At 40.8% G+C, this 14781-nt stretch overlaps 1 protein-coding gene across 4 annotated transcripts in view; it reads right to left on the bottom strand.

Annotated features, from left to right (window-relative positions):
* Window positions 1-14781, bottom strand: part of YEATS2 (YEATS domain containing 2) — a 90416-nt gene that overhangs the window by 11795 nt on the left and 63840 nt on the right. For all 4 annotated transcript variants that reach the window (XR_004384797.1, XM_032875469.1, XM_032875467.1 and 1 more), the window contains 4 exons: window positions 10603-10779; window positions 7898-8081; window positions 3336-3464; window positions 2749-2847 (listed from right to left, as the gene is read on the bottom strand). Coding sequence is in view for 3 of the 4 variants with exons in the window: in XM_032875469.1 (XP_032731360.1) it covers window positions 2749-2847; window positions 3336-3464; window positions 7898-8081; window positions 10603-10779 (589 nt within the window). In the remaining variant the exon portion in view is untranslated. The remainder of the gene's footprint in view (window positions 1-2748; window positions 2848-3335; window positions 3465-7897; window positions 8082-10602; window positions 10780-14781) is intronic.

The following is a 14781-nucleotide window of genomic DNA, read 5'->3' as shown; positions in this document are numbered from 1 at the left end:
CTGGTGGTCCAAGTCCCCTACCTTTTTGTTCTTCAAAAGTGCCTCAGCTATTCTGGGCCTTTGCATTTCCACATACATATTAGACTTAGCCTATTTCTACACACACATACACACACACACCAACACTGCAGGCATTTTGGCTGGGACTATATTGATTCTGCATGACATTTTTGGGGGGAGAACTGATAACACATCAGGTCTTTCTGAAAATTAATATAATTTATATTTATAATAAATTACAGTTGAGCCTTAAACAACTTGGAGGGTTAGGGGTACCAAATCTCTGCAGTCGAAAACCCATCCCTAAACTTTTTGACTCTTCAAAAACTTAACTATTAATAGTGTACTACTGATTGGAAGCCTTAATGATAACATAAATGGTTAATTAACACATAATTTGTATGTTATATGTAATATATACTGTATTCTTACAATAAAGTTAGAGAAAAGAAAATATTAAGAAAATCATAAAGAAGAGAAAATATATTTTCTCTTAAGTACTGTACCGTATTGAAACAAATCTGTGTTAAGTGGACCTGCACAGCTCAAATCTGTGTTGTTTAAAGGGTCAACTGTATTTATAACAATAAGGTATATCCTCCCATTTATTTAGGTCTTTTCACTTTCAGAACTGTATAGTAGGTTGTTAGCGTTTCATTTCTCTATAAAAAATTAACTTTTTACATGTAGATATTGACTTGTAGTGAATGACCCTGCTAATTTCACTGTTAGCACTATATATTCCCTCAATCCCTAGTGATTCCAAGACTTCAAGTATCAGAAGGAAGTACTTAGAAAAAGTTCACGTCCTCCAGCTCTGTAGGTACAAGTACACTCACATTAATCCAGCCCTCAAACAACTACAGAATTATATAATTAGCATTTTCAGGTTGACAGAGCTATTCTACTAGAGAATATGGTCTCACAGAATTGTGCACACAGCCCTAAAGTGGAAACAACCCTAAAGTCCACCAACAGGAGAAATGATAAACAAATTCAAGTGTACCCCTACCATGTGGAATACTATTCAGGTACAATACGTATGAATCTCCAAAACATTACAGTGAATAAATACAACCAGACATGCATGTGCTTCCACTCGTATAAAGTTAAAAAAATTGGCGCAACTGTTCTGTAGTAAGGGAAATCAGAACAGCGGCTGCCTGTGGCGGTTGGGAACTGACTGGAAGGGGCACAAGGTAATGAAAATCTCTGTATCTTGAAATGGAAAATGGGTTACATGGGTTTATTTTATTTTTTTTTTTTTTTAAGATTTTATTTATTTATTTGACAGAGAGAGATCACAAGCAGGCAGAGAGGCAGGCAGAGAGAGAGGAGGAAGCAGGCTCCCTGCTGAGCAGAGAGCCCGATGCGGGGCTCGATCCCAGGACCCCGAGATCATGACCTGAGCCGAAGGCAGCGGCTTAACCCACTGAGCCACCCAGGCGCCCCGGTTACATGGGTTTATAAAGAAGTTCATCAAATGGTATGCTTAGGACCTCTGCATTTCAATACACAAGATTTTAGCACAATTAAAATAAAAACAGAGATGCTCTGACCCCGGCCCAAAATCAACTGAATCCGAATCTGTATGAGGAAGGCCTACGAAACCTAACTGTTATTGAGGAGAAATGCTGGTCCAGGCTGATACCAGTTCTTTTGTCAGTATCTTCTGATCAGATGTTGGCAAACTTTTCTTATAAAGAACCAATCAGTAAATATTTTAGGCTCTATTGGTCCTATGACCTTGACTGGTACTTACAAACTCGGCCATGAAAGAGCACCCACAGATCATATGTAAATAAATGGGAATGGCTGGGTGCCAACTAATTTTATTTTTAAAAAAGGCAGGAGACCGTAATCGGCAAATCCATTTTACTTGCTCATGGCGTAAGTTACAAATCCACCTTTTCTCAAGACTACTGTGGAAGATCTGGCATGCCTGAAAAGCAGATGTACTTCAAAGTCTGACTGCACTGCTTTTTAACTTTCAAGGTTTGGGAAGGAGATATTTAATATCTCCAAACTTCAGCTTCCTCATCTGCAAAATGGGCCTACTAACTATCTGGAAGTCCTGTGAGAATCAGTGATCTGTATAAAGCAGCTAGCGTGGTGCCTGGTACACCTGAGGCTCTTAGCACGTGGTAGCTCTCGGTATTCTAGATGTTACAGACCTAACCCACCACACTGGCTCAGTCTACTTAGTACTCAAAATGTCCCCCTGGCCCGCCTGCCAACACCTGGCCCCTCTGAAGTTCCTTTACCACAACTATACCTCCCCAGATGAGTCCCCTTAACTGGTTTACTTCCCCGAATAAGCCCTCTGAGTGTCTCTATTGCTTCTCCATGTGGCAGCACTCTCCTGCTCCCTCACAGTGCTTCCCTCTTCTCAAGTCCAGGCTGTAACCCACATTCCATATTGCATATGAAGTCCTCCACCCTGCACACCCCCCGCCCCTGGCTAGACATCCGAGACTGAAAGACTGCAGCATTCACTTTCCAGATCACTTATCCCGCATTTATCGATCACGCTTGCTGTCTACTACTACTCTCTTCAAGTTCTTAAAGGGGAGATGATGCTCTGTCCGTCCCTGTTTCCCTCAGTGTCCAATCTACTATATAAACTAGAAATACTCGGTAAGTATTTCTGACGTGACTGATTCACAGAGGCTGAAATTCAAGGGACCCAGATTATAAAAATGTCTTACACAAAACTTCCAGGTAAAAATACCATGAGAAACTACCTACCTTTTGTAACAGCTGCTGAAGCAGAGCTGGGGATAATCGGAGTTGGGGCAGCTACAGGCAGAATGGCAGGGGATTTGTTGGCAGAAAATGACTGAACCACTAACAAGTTAAAAAAAAGAGAGAGAGGCTGTAAGAAATATAAAAATTATCACTCCCAGGTGATGGCCTCATTTTAGAAGAATGGCACAGAAACAGTTTCAGTACAACGTTAAAAAGGTCCTTACTGAATATAGTGATTTGACAAGGTCAAAGCTGTTTACTGACAACACAAGGCTAAGTGAGCTATGATCTTCAACTGTGGAAATGGGGGCTTGTCACTAAGACAATAAAAATCCAATCAGCCTGGAACTCTCACAAATCCTTAAAATACTACCCCTCTACTGAACTTTAGAAGTGGGGAGCTACTTAGAAACCAATGCATCATCTGGGGTTCACATTCAGGGTGAGAGTCGGTGCTCCAGAGTTCAAAAGGCCGAGGAGAACAGATGGTCAAAGGGCCCAGGCCGCATGGGGAGGGGCCGCCGGCAGAATATGGCCCTCCGTCCCCCAGCCATGGAGGCCAGCACACCCCCGGGTGATGGACTTACCTTTATTCACAGGCATCAGGATAGTCTGTACCCCTCCGGATGTATTTACACTGAGTGGCTTGAGCTGGCTGGGGATCGTCAGGACAGCCTGCTGGGGATTGGATTGACTGGAGTGAATCTTTAGCAATCCTAAAACAAGTTGGAAGATAAGGCCAAGCTGAAGATCAGATGCTTTCTTGAAGTCCTGCCCTCTTGAGCATTCACGTGTTCTCACAGGAGGAAGGTCTTAGGGCATTTACCCCTTCAACGAACAGAAAGCTGGAAGCATGAGGCATGGGCGTGGCAGATTTCACAATGAAAAAAATGACGTGACAGTGAGGACTGAGTTTTGCCCCACAATCTCACTTATAGTCCAGCTGTGGAGACAACAGCATTAACATTTTAAGATAGTTCTCTCCCATGTTTGTTTTCTATGACAATTTCTTTGTTCTGTATACAGCTGTGACAGGTACAAATTGGATGTAAAATTTTATATACTGATTTGGAGAACTGTCATTTCCTACTTAAAAACCTTCTCTGGGGGTGCCTGGGTGGGCTCAGTCAGTTAGGTGTCTGTCTTCTGCTCAGGTCATGATCCCAGGGTCCTGGGATCGAGCCCCACATCAGGCTCCCTGCTCAGCGGGAAGCCTGCGTCTCCCTCTCCCACTCCCCCTGCTTGTGTTATCTCTCTTGATGTGTTTCTCTGTGTCAAATAAATAAATAAAATCTTTTTTTTTTAATTTATTTTTTATTTAAAAAAAAAAACCAGCATCCAGGGGGCACCTGCGTGGCTCAGTCGGTTAAGCATTGGACTCTTGATTTTGCTCAGTCATGATCTCAGGGTGGTGAGATCCAGCCCTGCGCCAGGCCCCACGCCCCCCTCCCCAATCGCTCACATGTTCGCTTTATCTCTCTTAAAAAAAAGAAAAGAAAAACTACAGGATTCGAGGCTCAAGATACTTTAAGGCACTGGAAAGCAGAGGGTATGAGCAAAAGGAAAGGAAACAAATGCTTTCTGAAACAAAGTCTTAAAAAAGAGAATCTTTCTTTGGAATAGATGAATGTCAAATCGGTCTGGTGGTAAGTTCTTACTGAGACGTGCCCTCAGAGAAGACAACTATGACCCGGTTTTTCATATTTTTAAAATCCTTATTTTTATCAAAATATTATAGGCTTATCAGTTGAAAATAAAGTGCTAAAAAGGCTTTGAATTAAATACAGTCATTCTTTCCTCCACCTCTCCCCGTCTTCATGTAGTTCCTCAGCAGCATCCACTTTCAACCCTGTTGGCTCCTTCTTTTAATATTTAGCTCAGTAACTTTAAAAGACTGTCTACTGTAGGCCTTAATTTTGATGGCACACACAGCCTTGCTATCTGGGTAGACGCAGGCATTTTAAGGCACTTCCACCCCTCACCACCAGTAGTGTTCTCTACTGATCCAAAGAACACCACTACGCTGAGATTCCATTTTGTTCTCTGGAGATAATATTTGCTCTTTTTTTAGTTCTTAGTTCTCCTTCAACATCTTACCAAGTCTTCCCACTTTCTTCAAAACTGCTATAAACCACCTCCCCTCTTATATAATTCTCCGTATGGTCAGCTCTCCTAGGTAACTTCTAGTTCAACTCTTTCTAAGAGAGAACTTTGCCTAGCTCTCTGATCTGCTCCACTGGGTCTTCCAGGCCTGCGGACCCGTGGCCATCCTGGGACATCCTTCACCATTATCCTGGGAATTCCCTTTGCCTTCCTTCTATACTGGATCTCGTTTCTTCCTCTTTCTTGCTCTACACCTCTTCACTCTGGTAAAAAATACATATTTTAGTAATGCCTTGAGACAGGGAGCATAGGAGAGAGTTAGAACTGTGCCTGTCTGAAAATATTTCTACTCTCACTCTCAGGAATGACCTGGCTGGCAACAGAATACTCGGCTACAAGTCATTTTCCCCTAGAATTTTGAAGAGTAGCCTCATGGCTTCCAGCACTGCTGAGAAGCCCAATGATAATGTAATTTCTGAACTTTCCTGTTTCTTCTTCTGACGGCTTGTCAGATCCTCTCCTTGTCCCTGGTGTCTTGATTTCATGAACAAACAGTGCCTCCATGTGAGCAATCTTTCATTCGCTGTGCCAGACACCGTGCCTTTTGAGCTTGGAAGTTTGTCTCTTCAATTCTGAGATAAACTGTTTCCTTTCTTGGATCATTTCCTTCCCACTATCTTCTGTTTTCTTTCTGGTACTTCTTTTAGTTTGATATTGCCAGGACTCCCTGATACACCACCGAATTTTCTTGTTTAGTGTCCACTTCTTGGTTTGCTCTCTGCTTCTACCTTGTGCCCCAGAGTTTAGTCTAAATGCTACAGCCAGTGATTCTGTGGAAAGGTAAGGCAGATCATGTTACACCTTTGTTTTAAATCTTCTAATGGCTTCCCTTGGAGTAAAAGTCAAAGTTCTTGACATGACCTCCAAAGGCCCTATGTGATTTGGCCTCTATCACTCTGACTTTATGTCCCAGGACTCTTTCCCTTGCTCATTCTGCTCCAGTCACAACAGTGACCTTGTTCAAAATACTCCATAATGCACACACAAAAAATTAAATTAAAAAATTAATGGTTATACCGCAGTAAAAACAGAGCTGACATATACACAAAAAAATTAACGGGCAGCGGAAAATAGTTTGGCTCTTCTGTGAAAACATTATATACAGAAAGTTTCATCAGCAGCATCTCAGGAAATGAGAACTTAAAGCCAGGAGACTTCATTTACTTCATGTTAAAAACTTAATTAGAAAAGGGGAAGGCAGGAGTATCTGGGTGGTGCAGTAGGTTAAGCACCTGGCTCTTGATTTTGGATCAGGTCATGATCTCAGGGTGGTGGGATTAAGCCTGCACCAGGCTTCATGCTCAGTGGGGAGTCTGCTGGAGAGTCTCTCTCTCCCTCTGCCCCTCACTCTAACCCTCATTCGAGCTCTCTAAAAAAAGAAAAGGAGAGGGCATTTATTTCTCATAAAGTGATCCTTTATTTCTACAATTTCTACTCCAGTCCCAACACAGTGCCTGCAAACATTCTGTTAGCAGAGAACAGCCCTCCCTATACTAGAACTTGCTTGATGGTAACTGGTAGGTGGAAGTATGGGAAAAACTACCAGCCTTTATCTCTGGTATTGAACTACCCAAAAAAAAAGATATGGGGGCTTGGGGACACGTATGAAATGTAGTAATAATAGCAATAAGAATAACAATACTCACAATCTTTTATCCAAAGGCACTAAGGTACTGTCGTGTATGTGTGTGTTAATGTATGTTTTTGTGTGTCGATTAGTGCCAGCGGGTAAGCTGTTATCGATCTATAACAAGGTCACACAGAATCTAATAGTGTTCAGAAACATTCCTAACAGTGTGACACTGCTGTGACATTTTTATTGTACTTTACAGGAGTATCTGCCCTCAAGCACATTAGTATTTTTGTGGCAAAACACAAATATTCATAGTCAGTCATATAAACAGCCTGTCCAACAGAGGTCAGATTTCACACTAAAATTAGTTACGCAAACAAAGAGGCAAAAAAACACCTTTGGTCTTCACAGCTTTTTTGGATTTTAGAGTTCAAGGAAATGCAGACAAGGATACTAAACTCTCTAATAGCGGCGATTATTTATATAATGGCTACTACATGTCGGACAGCAGTCTAAGCACTTACATATGGATTCATTTAATCCTCTCAACCGTATGTCAGTATTATTATCAACCTTATTTTACAGCCAAGGAAACTGAACCAAGTTTTTCAACTAAGGCAATTTGGCTCCAGGATTTGTGCTGTATGTTAACCAACGAAGTGAAAGGCACATTTCTTCTGGGGCCATTTGGGGTGGGCCCAAAGAGCAGCCATCTTGCCAGACTGTACCCATGTCACTCTAACACTGCCCAACATAACAACTAATGTTAAAAATCACAACTTGGAGTCATCAAGGCTAACTTATATTTTATATACTGTTTATGAAAATATGTTTTATAATGTTTTCCATTCAAAACTGATCATAATAAAAAAGAAAATGATAATGTAAGGAGAGTAAATTTTCAGTTCTCCACAAAGTTACGTGATGAAAGCAGTTAAAATACTCCACAGAGGGCGCCTGGGTGGCTCAGTGGGTTAAGCTGCTGCCTTCGGCTCAGGTCATGATCTCAGGGTCCTGGGATCGGGTCCCGCATCGGGCTCTCTGCTCAGCAGGGAGCCTGCTTCCCTCTCTCTCTCTCTGCCTGCCTCTCTGTCTACTTGTGATCTCTGTCTGTCAAATAAATAAATAAAATCTTTAAAAAAAAAAAAAAAAAAAAATACTCCACAGAGCTCTGGATGGCTAAAATCTTATTATAGCATTTAAAAATTATTATTCCATCCACAAACCATTTCAGACTTAAGGATTTATGTGTAGATTTTAGGAATAAATTATCAAAAAAGCAGCTATATGGAAAATATTGCTGAGTTAATTATTTTTAACAACTTACTATACAAAATATCATTGAAGACCTTCCAAAAAATGTTCTAGCCCAAAGAAGGCAGAGAGCAAGAATGTCCTTATGATACAACTGACCTGACACGGTGGCCTTCCCGGAGATGGGGTTTGGCGTGGGCACCAGGGATGTGGCGCTGATGACGGAGGGAGCTGCAGCCTTGCAGGTTGGCATGGGGGTCTGGCTCACACACACTGCTTGCTGCCCAGAAGTTTTCATTACAGAACCGATAGCAGACGATGAATTGGGAGTTGTTCCTTCTGACTGCTCACACACAGGGCCAAAAATAGTAGAAATTAAGAAGAAAGCAGTGTAACTTACTTAGAACAATGACTGCCATGTAGTATATTCAAAAATATTATCTATTAGCTATTATTTTTAACTAACTGTTAAATGCCATGTCATTTAATTAAATACCATTGCCTCTCTTGTTTGGTGTTTCCAACACTTTCAGAGTTTATGGACCAGAAAAGTTTTTAAATTTTTAATGGCTACGATATTAAAAACAACAACAAAAACCAAAAACCCTCACCACCTATTACATCACTTTATAAAAGGATATTTCAACACCAAAAAGAGGAGAACATAAACTCAGAATATAAAAGTGGAATAAAATGAGTTTTATTAAAAACTCACTATAATGTCTTAACATTTGTTTCATTCATCCCACTAACATCTACCACATGGCAGGCATGACATTAAATGCTAGGGCCCAGGGGTGCCTGGGTGGCTCAGTGGGTTAAGCCCCTGCCTTCGGCTCGGGTCATGACCTTGGGGTCCTGGGATCGAGTCCTGCATCGGGCTCTCTGCTCGGCGGGGAGCCTGCTTCCCCCTCCCTCTCTCTGCCTCCTTCTCTGCCTACTTGTGATCTCTGTCTGTCAAATGAATAAAGTTTAAAAAAAAAAAATTTATAAATGCTAGGGCCCAGAGATAAAAGCCCTCAAGGGGGACAGGTTTACCAAACTATGATGAGTGCTATAGTAGGCACCGGTACAAGGTACTATTAAAATGGAGAGGAAAATTACTGTTTCTGTCTAGGGATGGGAAGCAGAGAGCACTGGGAAAACTTCATGTACAAACATGGCGCTTTAGGAGAATCCTCAAAATTCAAGACAAGGAAAGGGGGAGACAAAGGAATGTTTCTTGGCAGAAGTTGGCAGAAGATAGTAGATAGAAAGAGAAGCATGAAAGAACACGATATGTTCAAGGAACTACAAAGTAAGAGTGATATGACTAAGCATATGAAAAGTAGTAGGAGATAAAACCTGGAAAAAGAACTTGAGGTGCCAAGACAATTCAACGGGGAAAGAGACCAACTGTTGCTGGGCCAATTGGCTATCTATATACAAAAGAATGAAGTTTGGCCCCTACCTCACACCATGTAAAAATTAACTCAAAATGATCAAAGACCTACATATAAGAGCTAAAACTATAAAACTCTTCGAAGAAAATACTGTCTTAAATTTTGTGACTTTGGATTAAGCAATGGCTTCTTAGCTATACCAACAGCATAAGCAATAAAAGGAAAATAAACTGGGGCGCCTGGGTGGCTCAGTGGTTAAGCTGCTGCCTTTGGCTCAGGTCATGATCTCAGGTCCCTGGGATCGAGTCCCACGTCGGGCTCTCTGCTCAGCAGGGAGCCTGCTTCCCCCTCCCCTGCCTGCCTCTCCATCTACTTCTGATCTCTGTCAAATAAATAAATAAAATCTTAAAAAAAAAAAAAGGAAAATAAACTGGACTTCATCAAAATTTAAAAATTTTGTGGTTTTCAAAGAGTACCCTCAAGAAAGTGAAAAGATGTCCCACAGAGTGGGAGAAAATTTTTGCAAATCTCATAAGAGACTCATATTTAGAATATCTAAAGAACACTTAAAACTCAGTAATAAAAAAGAATAATCCAACTAACTCATGAGCAGAGGTTCTAAAGAGAATTCTCCCAGGAAGATACAGAAATGGACAATAAGTACATGCAAAGATGCTCAATATCATAAGCCATCACAGAAATGCAAATCAAAACCACAATGAGATACCATTTCACACCCACCAGAATGGCTGTAACAACAAGAAAAAATGTACAAGAACGAGCATCAGCAAGGATGTGGAAAAACTGGGGCCCTCATACATTGCTGGCAGGAGTCTAAAATGGTGCAGCTATTTGGAAAAACTGGCAGTTCCTCAAAATGTTAAACAGCTTATGATATGACCAGGAATCCCTATGTATATAGCAAAAAGACCCCCAAAACATATGATTATACAAAAACTTGAACATAAATGTTCACAGTAGCATTATTCATCACAGTCAAAAGGTAGAAACCATCCATATGTCCATAAACTAATAAATATATAAACAGAATGTGATATGGCCATAAAATTGGATATTGACTATTCACGTATAAAGTAGTACTAAGACATGGTACAACGTGGATGAACCCTGAAAATATGAGAAAGAAGCCAGACACAAGAAAGATCAGTGGTTGTCTAGTATCGGGGGGTTGGGGGGAGTGGGAAGAGGGTGAACAGGGAGTGAAGGCTATTGCATATGGAGTGCGCTTGAGGAGTGATTAAACATTCTAAAACGGATAGTGATGACGACTGCACAACCTTGAGAATATAATAAAAACCACAGGAACTGCACACTTGAAAATGGAGAATTTCATGGCATGTGAACTGTATTTCAAGTTTTTAAAAAATATAAATATGACCCACTGGTATATCTGCTAAGTATCTTACGTTTTTACTACTTTGATGTTGCATAACGGTTTTCTACTGTCATGCTAATCCTCACCGGCTGGGCAGGACCGTTTGCTGAGAGGGCCACAGCTGGGGAAGTGGCTGTTGTGATCACCCCTCCTGCCACTCTGAGCATGGTGGTTCCAGGCTTTGAGAGTTGCGAGGTGGCTGGCACAGACTTCAGTGTGCTATCAGATATTTTCATTAGCGATGCTTGTCCCCCAGGGGCTGCCTGCAGAAACAAAATGGGTTGAAGTAATAAAGTTGCCCTGGTTCACAGGCACCGTTTATTCCTTACCTAGGCCGGGCCCATGAATCAGAGCATATCCAAGAAGGTCTTGCTAATCACATACAGGTGTCTGGGCACCTTTCCAGTAAGCTCTCAAGTTTGACTTTTTACGTACAGACATTCCTTTAGCTCTAATGCAGAGTAAGTAAAGGAATGCATTTGCAAGTCACTATCTGGCGGCAGTGACTGCAGAGATACCAGGTCATGTGTTACCAGAATTTGCTCTTAAATGTACATGTAACCTTTAAACATGAAAATCTAAAAAAGATGGGCCAGATTTAAATGGGTACATTAAGTGCTCTAGGCTGGTTCAGGCTCAGATTTTTACTACCACTCAACAAATGTAGTACCATTCAACAAACTACAGTTTTACTGGGTTAAATCAAGGCTCAGCAAGTTTTTCCTGTAAATGGCATAAGCGTGGAGAGCACTGCGGGCCATATGGTCTTTGTTTCAACTCCTCAGCTCTACTGTTACAGCATGAAAAGAGTGTGGCTGTGTGCCAATAAATTATTTATAAAAACAGGAAGCCTCTGGCATAGTATGCAGACCCCCTGGCCCAAATGATTGCTTAATGCCCAAATTAATATACTCCACAAGAAGAGACCATTCTTCAGTCCTTGAGGAGCTACTTTGTGTCAGGATGGCAGAAAGCATTTTTATGTACCTTACGTCATTCAACCTTGTCATAAACTTCAGAGGGTAGGTTCTAGTCTCATTTTACAGATGAAGAGATTAAGGTCAGTAGTTTTACCAGGACCACACAGTTAGTAACAGGAGGAGACATGACTACAATCTAGAAGCAGTAGCCAGGCATAACTTATTTGCATTGGAGTCTGATGCAAATTAAAACCACAATGAGGTATCACTTCATACTCACAAAAATGGCTAAAAATGTAAAGGAAGAAGGTCCTCCGTGTTGTTGAGGATATAGGACAACTGGAACTCTCTCATGTTACTTATGGGAGAGTCAAATGGTACAACCACTTTGCAAACCATTTGTCAGTTTCTTATAAACTCTCTTATACACATATACTTACCCTAGGACCTAGCTATTCTACTGCACAAAAGAGCTATACAAGAATGTTCGTAGCAGTATGGCTCATAATAAAAAAACAGAAATAATCCAAGTGTCTATCAACAGCAGACTAAAAGTCATACAAGAAAATACTACTTAAGAATAAGAAAGAATAGGAGCACCTGGGTGGCTCAGCAGGTTAAGCCTCTGCCTTCAGCTAAGGTCATGATCTCAGGGTCCTGGGATTGAGTCCCGCATTGGGCTCTCCGCTCAGCAGGGAGCCTGCTTCCCCCCCACCATCTCTCTCTGCCTGCCTCTCTGCCTACTTGTGATCTCTCTGTCAAATAAATAAATAAAATCTTAAAAAAAAAAGAATAAGAAAGAATAAACTACTGATACACATATGAATAAATCTCAAAAACATGTTAGAACAACAGAAAATGGACATGAAAGACTATATACTATATAGTTTTACTGACATGAAGTTCAGAAACAGAGATTAGCTCATCTATGGTGACAGAAATAGAAAAATGATGACTGAAAGGGAAATGAGGGTACATTTTAGAGTGATGGAAATGTTCTGTATCTTGACTGGGATAGTGCTTGCATGAGTTTACACATTGGTCAACACTCACTGAACAGTACACTTAAGATCTGTGCACTGCTCTATGTAAATAATACTTATTAAAAAGCAACGATAATTGTTCTGCTGTAGCCAAACAGGGAGAATGTCACTACACTGGCTGCAACCATAAGCAGGTAAGAAAAAATAAGCTAAGATTTTAAAGAACTGCCTGAAGAATTCTGGGACCTCATATCTGTTTAAATACTAAGCATACCTGACCAAAGGGAAATTAGTACTCAAAGAAACCAAACATTAGAAATATGAAAAGATCAGTGATCAAGAAAAAAAAGGGGAAGATGCATAACTATCATAATCAAGAATGAAAGGGAGGGGTGCCTGGGTGGCTCAGTTGGTTATGCATCTGACTTTTTTTTTTTAATAAGATTTTATTTATTTATTTGACAGACAGAGATCACAAGTAGGCAGAGAGGCAGGCAGAGAGAGAGGGGGAAGCAGGCTCCCTGCCGAGCAGAGAGCCCGATGCGGGGCTCGATCCCAGGACCTTGGGATCATAACCTGAGCTGAAGGCAGAGGCTTAACCCACTGAGCCACCCAGGCGCCCCTGCATCTGACTCTTGATTTCAGCGCAGGTCATGATCTCAGGGTTGTGAGATCAAGCCCCGCAGCGGGCCGGCCCCATGCTGGGTGTGGAGCCTGCTTAAGATGCTCTCTCTTCCTCTGCCTCTCCCCACAAACCCCCAATCCCCACTCAGGCACTCTTGCTCTAAAAAGAAAGAAAAGGAAAAGGAAAAGGAAAAGGAAAAGGAAAAGGAAAAGGAAAGAAAAGAAAAGAAAAGAGAAAAGAAAAGGATATAAAAAGGGGCCATCCACATATTTTACAGACATTAGAAGGATAATAAAGGAAAATTATGAACGATTTTATTCTAGTAAATTCAACCACTTAGATGAAATGGACACATTTCCTTGAAGCTGTAACTTATCAAACCTCCCTCAAGATGAAACAAATAACCTGAGTAGTCCTGTATCTAGTAAATAAATTGAATTGATTTAATTATTCTAATTAACAAGACTCCAGGCCATTATGGCTTCACTGGTGTACTCAAGGCAGTCAAGAAACAATACCAAATCTACATAAAATCTTCGCAAAAATGTGAATAGGAGAGAAAAGTTCCAAACTCATTTTAGGAGGTCAGCATCACTCTACTATCAAAACCAGACAAGAATTATGAAGAGAACCATGGACCAATAACCTTACAGAAATTCTAAACAAAATTTTATGAAATGAAATCCAACAATACCTTTAAACAAGATAACATGTCAAAAAGGGCTACAGGGCTAGTTTAACACTTTTTAAAAACTTTCATGTTTTTTAAGTAATCTCTATGCCCAATGTAGGGCTCGAACTCATGACCCGGAGATCAAGAGACACATGCTCCACCAGCTGAGCCAGACAGGCACCCATTGGTTTAACATCGTAAAAATTAATGTAATTCACCATGTTAACAAAAAAAGAAAAAAGATACGATCTTCTCAACAAACACAGAAAAAACATTTAACAAAAATGCAATATCCACATTCCATGCTTTGAGAGCTACTGATTTAGACACAGAGGAAATGCACTATTTTTTTGATAAATGGTATCTTACTGCCTACATCCTTCCATACCTTGTTTGCTTCATTTGGTAAATTTCTGAGATTTAGCTATAGATTCTCTGGCAGGTAATTATGACATCCCTCACCCAGCTAAAATTCCCTGTCATTATTCTTTGGCTTATACTAAAAAAACTATAGAAACAGGTACCAAAACCCCTACAGCATTTACTTTTTTTGTTTTTTTAAGATTTTATTTATTTATTTGACAGACAGAAATCACAAGTAGGCAGAGAGGCAGGCAGAAAGAGAGGGGGAAGCATGTTCCCTGCTGAGCAGAGAGTCAAACACGGGGCTTGGTCCCAGCACCTGAGATCATGACCTGAGCCAAAGGCAGAGGCTTTAACCCACTGAGCCACCCAGGCGCCCCCAGCATTTACTTTTTTTTACAACTAGCCCTTGAACAATAGGGCTTTGAGCTACACATGTCCACTTATATGTGGGGTTTTTTAAACTGTTATTTTAAGAAGGCTCCCTGCCCAACGTGGGACTTGAACTCACAACCCTGATATCAAGAGTCAGATACTCTACTGACTAAGGCTGTCAGGTAGGTGCCCCAGTGGGTTTGTTTGTTTGTTTGTTTTAATAAATACAGTATAGTTCTGTAAATATTCCTTCTTCCTTAGGATTTTTTTTTAAGATTATATTTATTTACTTGACAGAGAAAATGACAGCAAGAGAGGGAACACAG

Source organism: Lontra canadensis, unplaced genomic scaffold (genome assembly GCF_010015895.1).
Source record: "Lontra canadensis isolate GAN:19392208 unplaced genomic scaffold, GSC_riverotter_1.0 scaffold56, whole genome shotgun sequence".
In the NCBI taxonomy this organism is placed as follows: domain Eukaryota; kingdom Metazoa; phylum Chordata; class Mammalia; order Carnivora; family Mustelidae; genus Lontra; species Lontra canadensis.
Note: the sequence above shows the minus strand (reverse complement) of the source record. Positions and strands in the feature narration are given on the sequence as shown.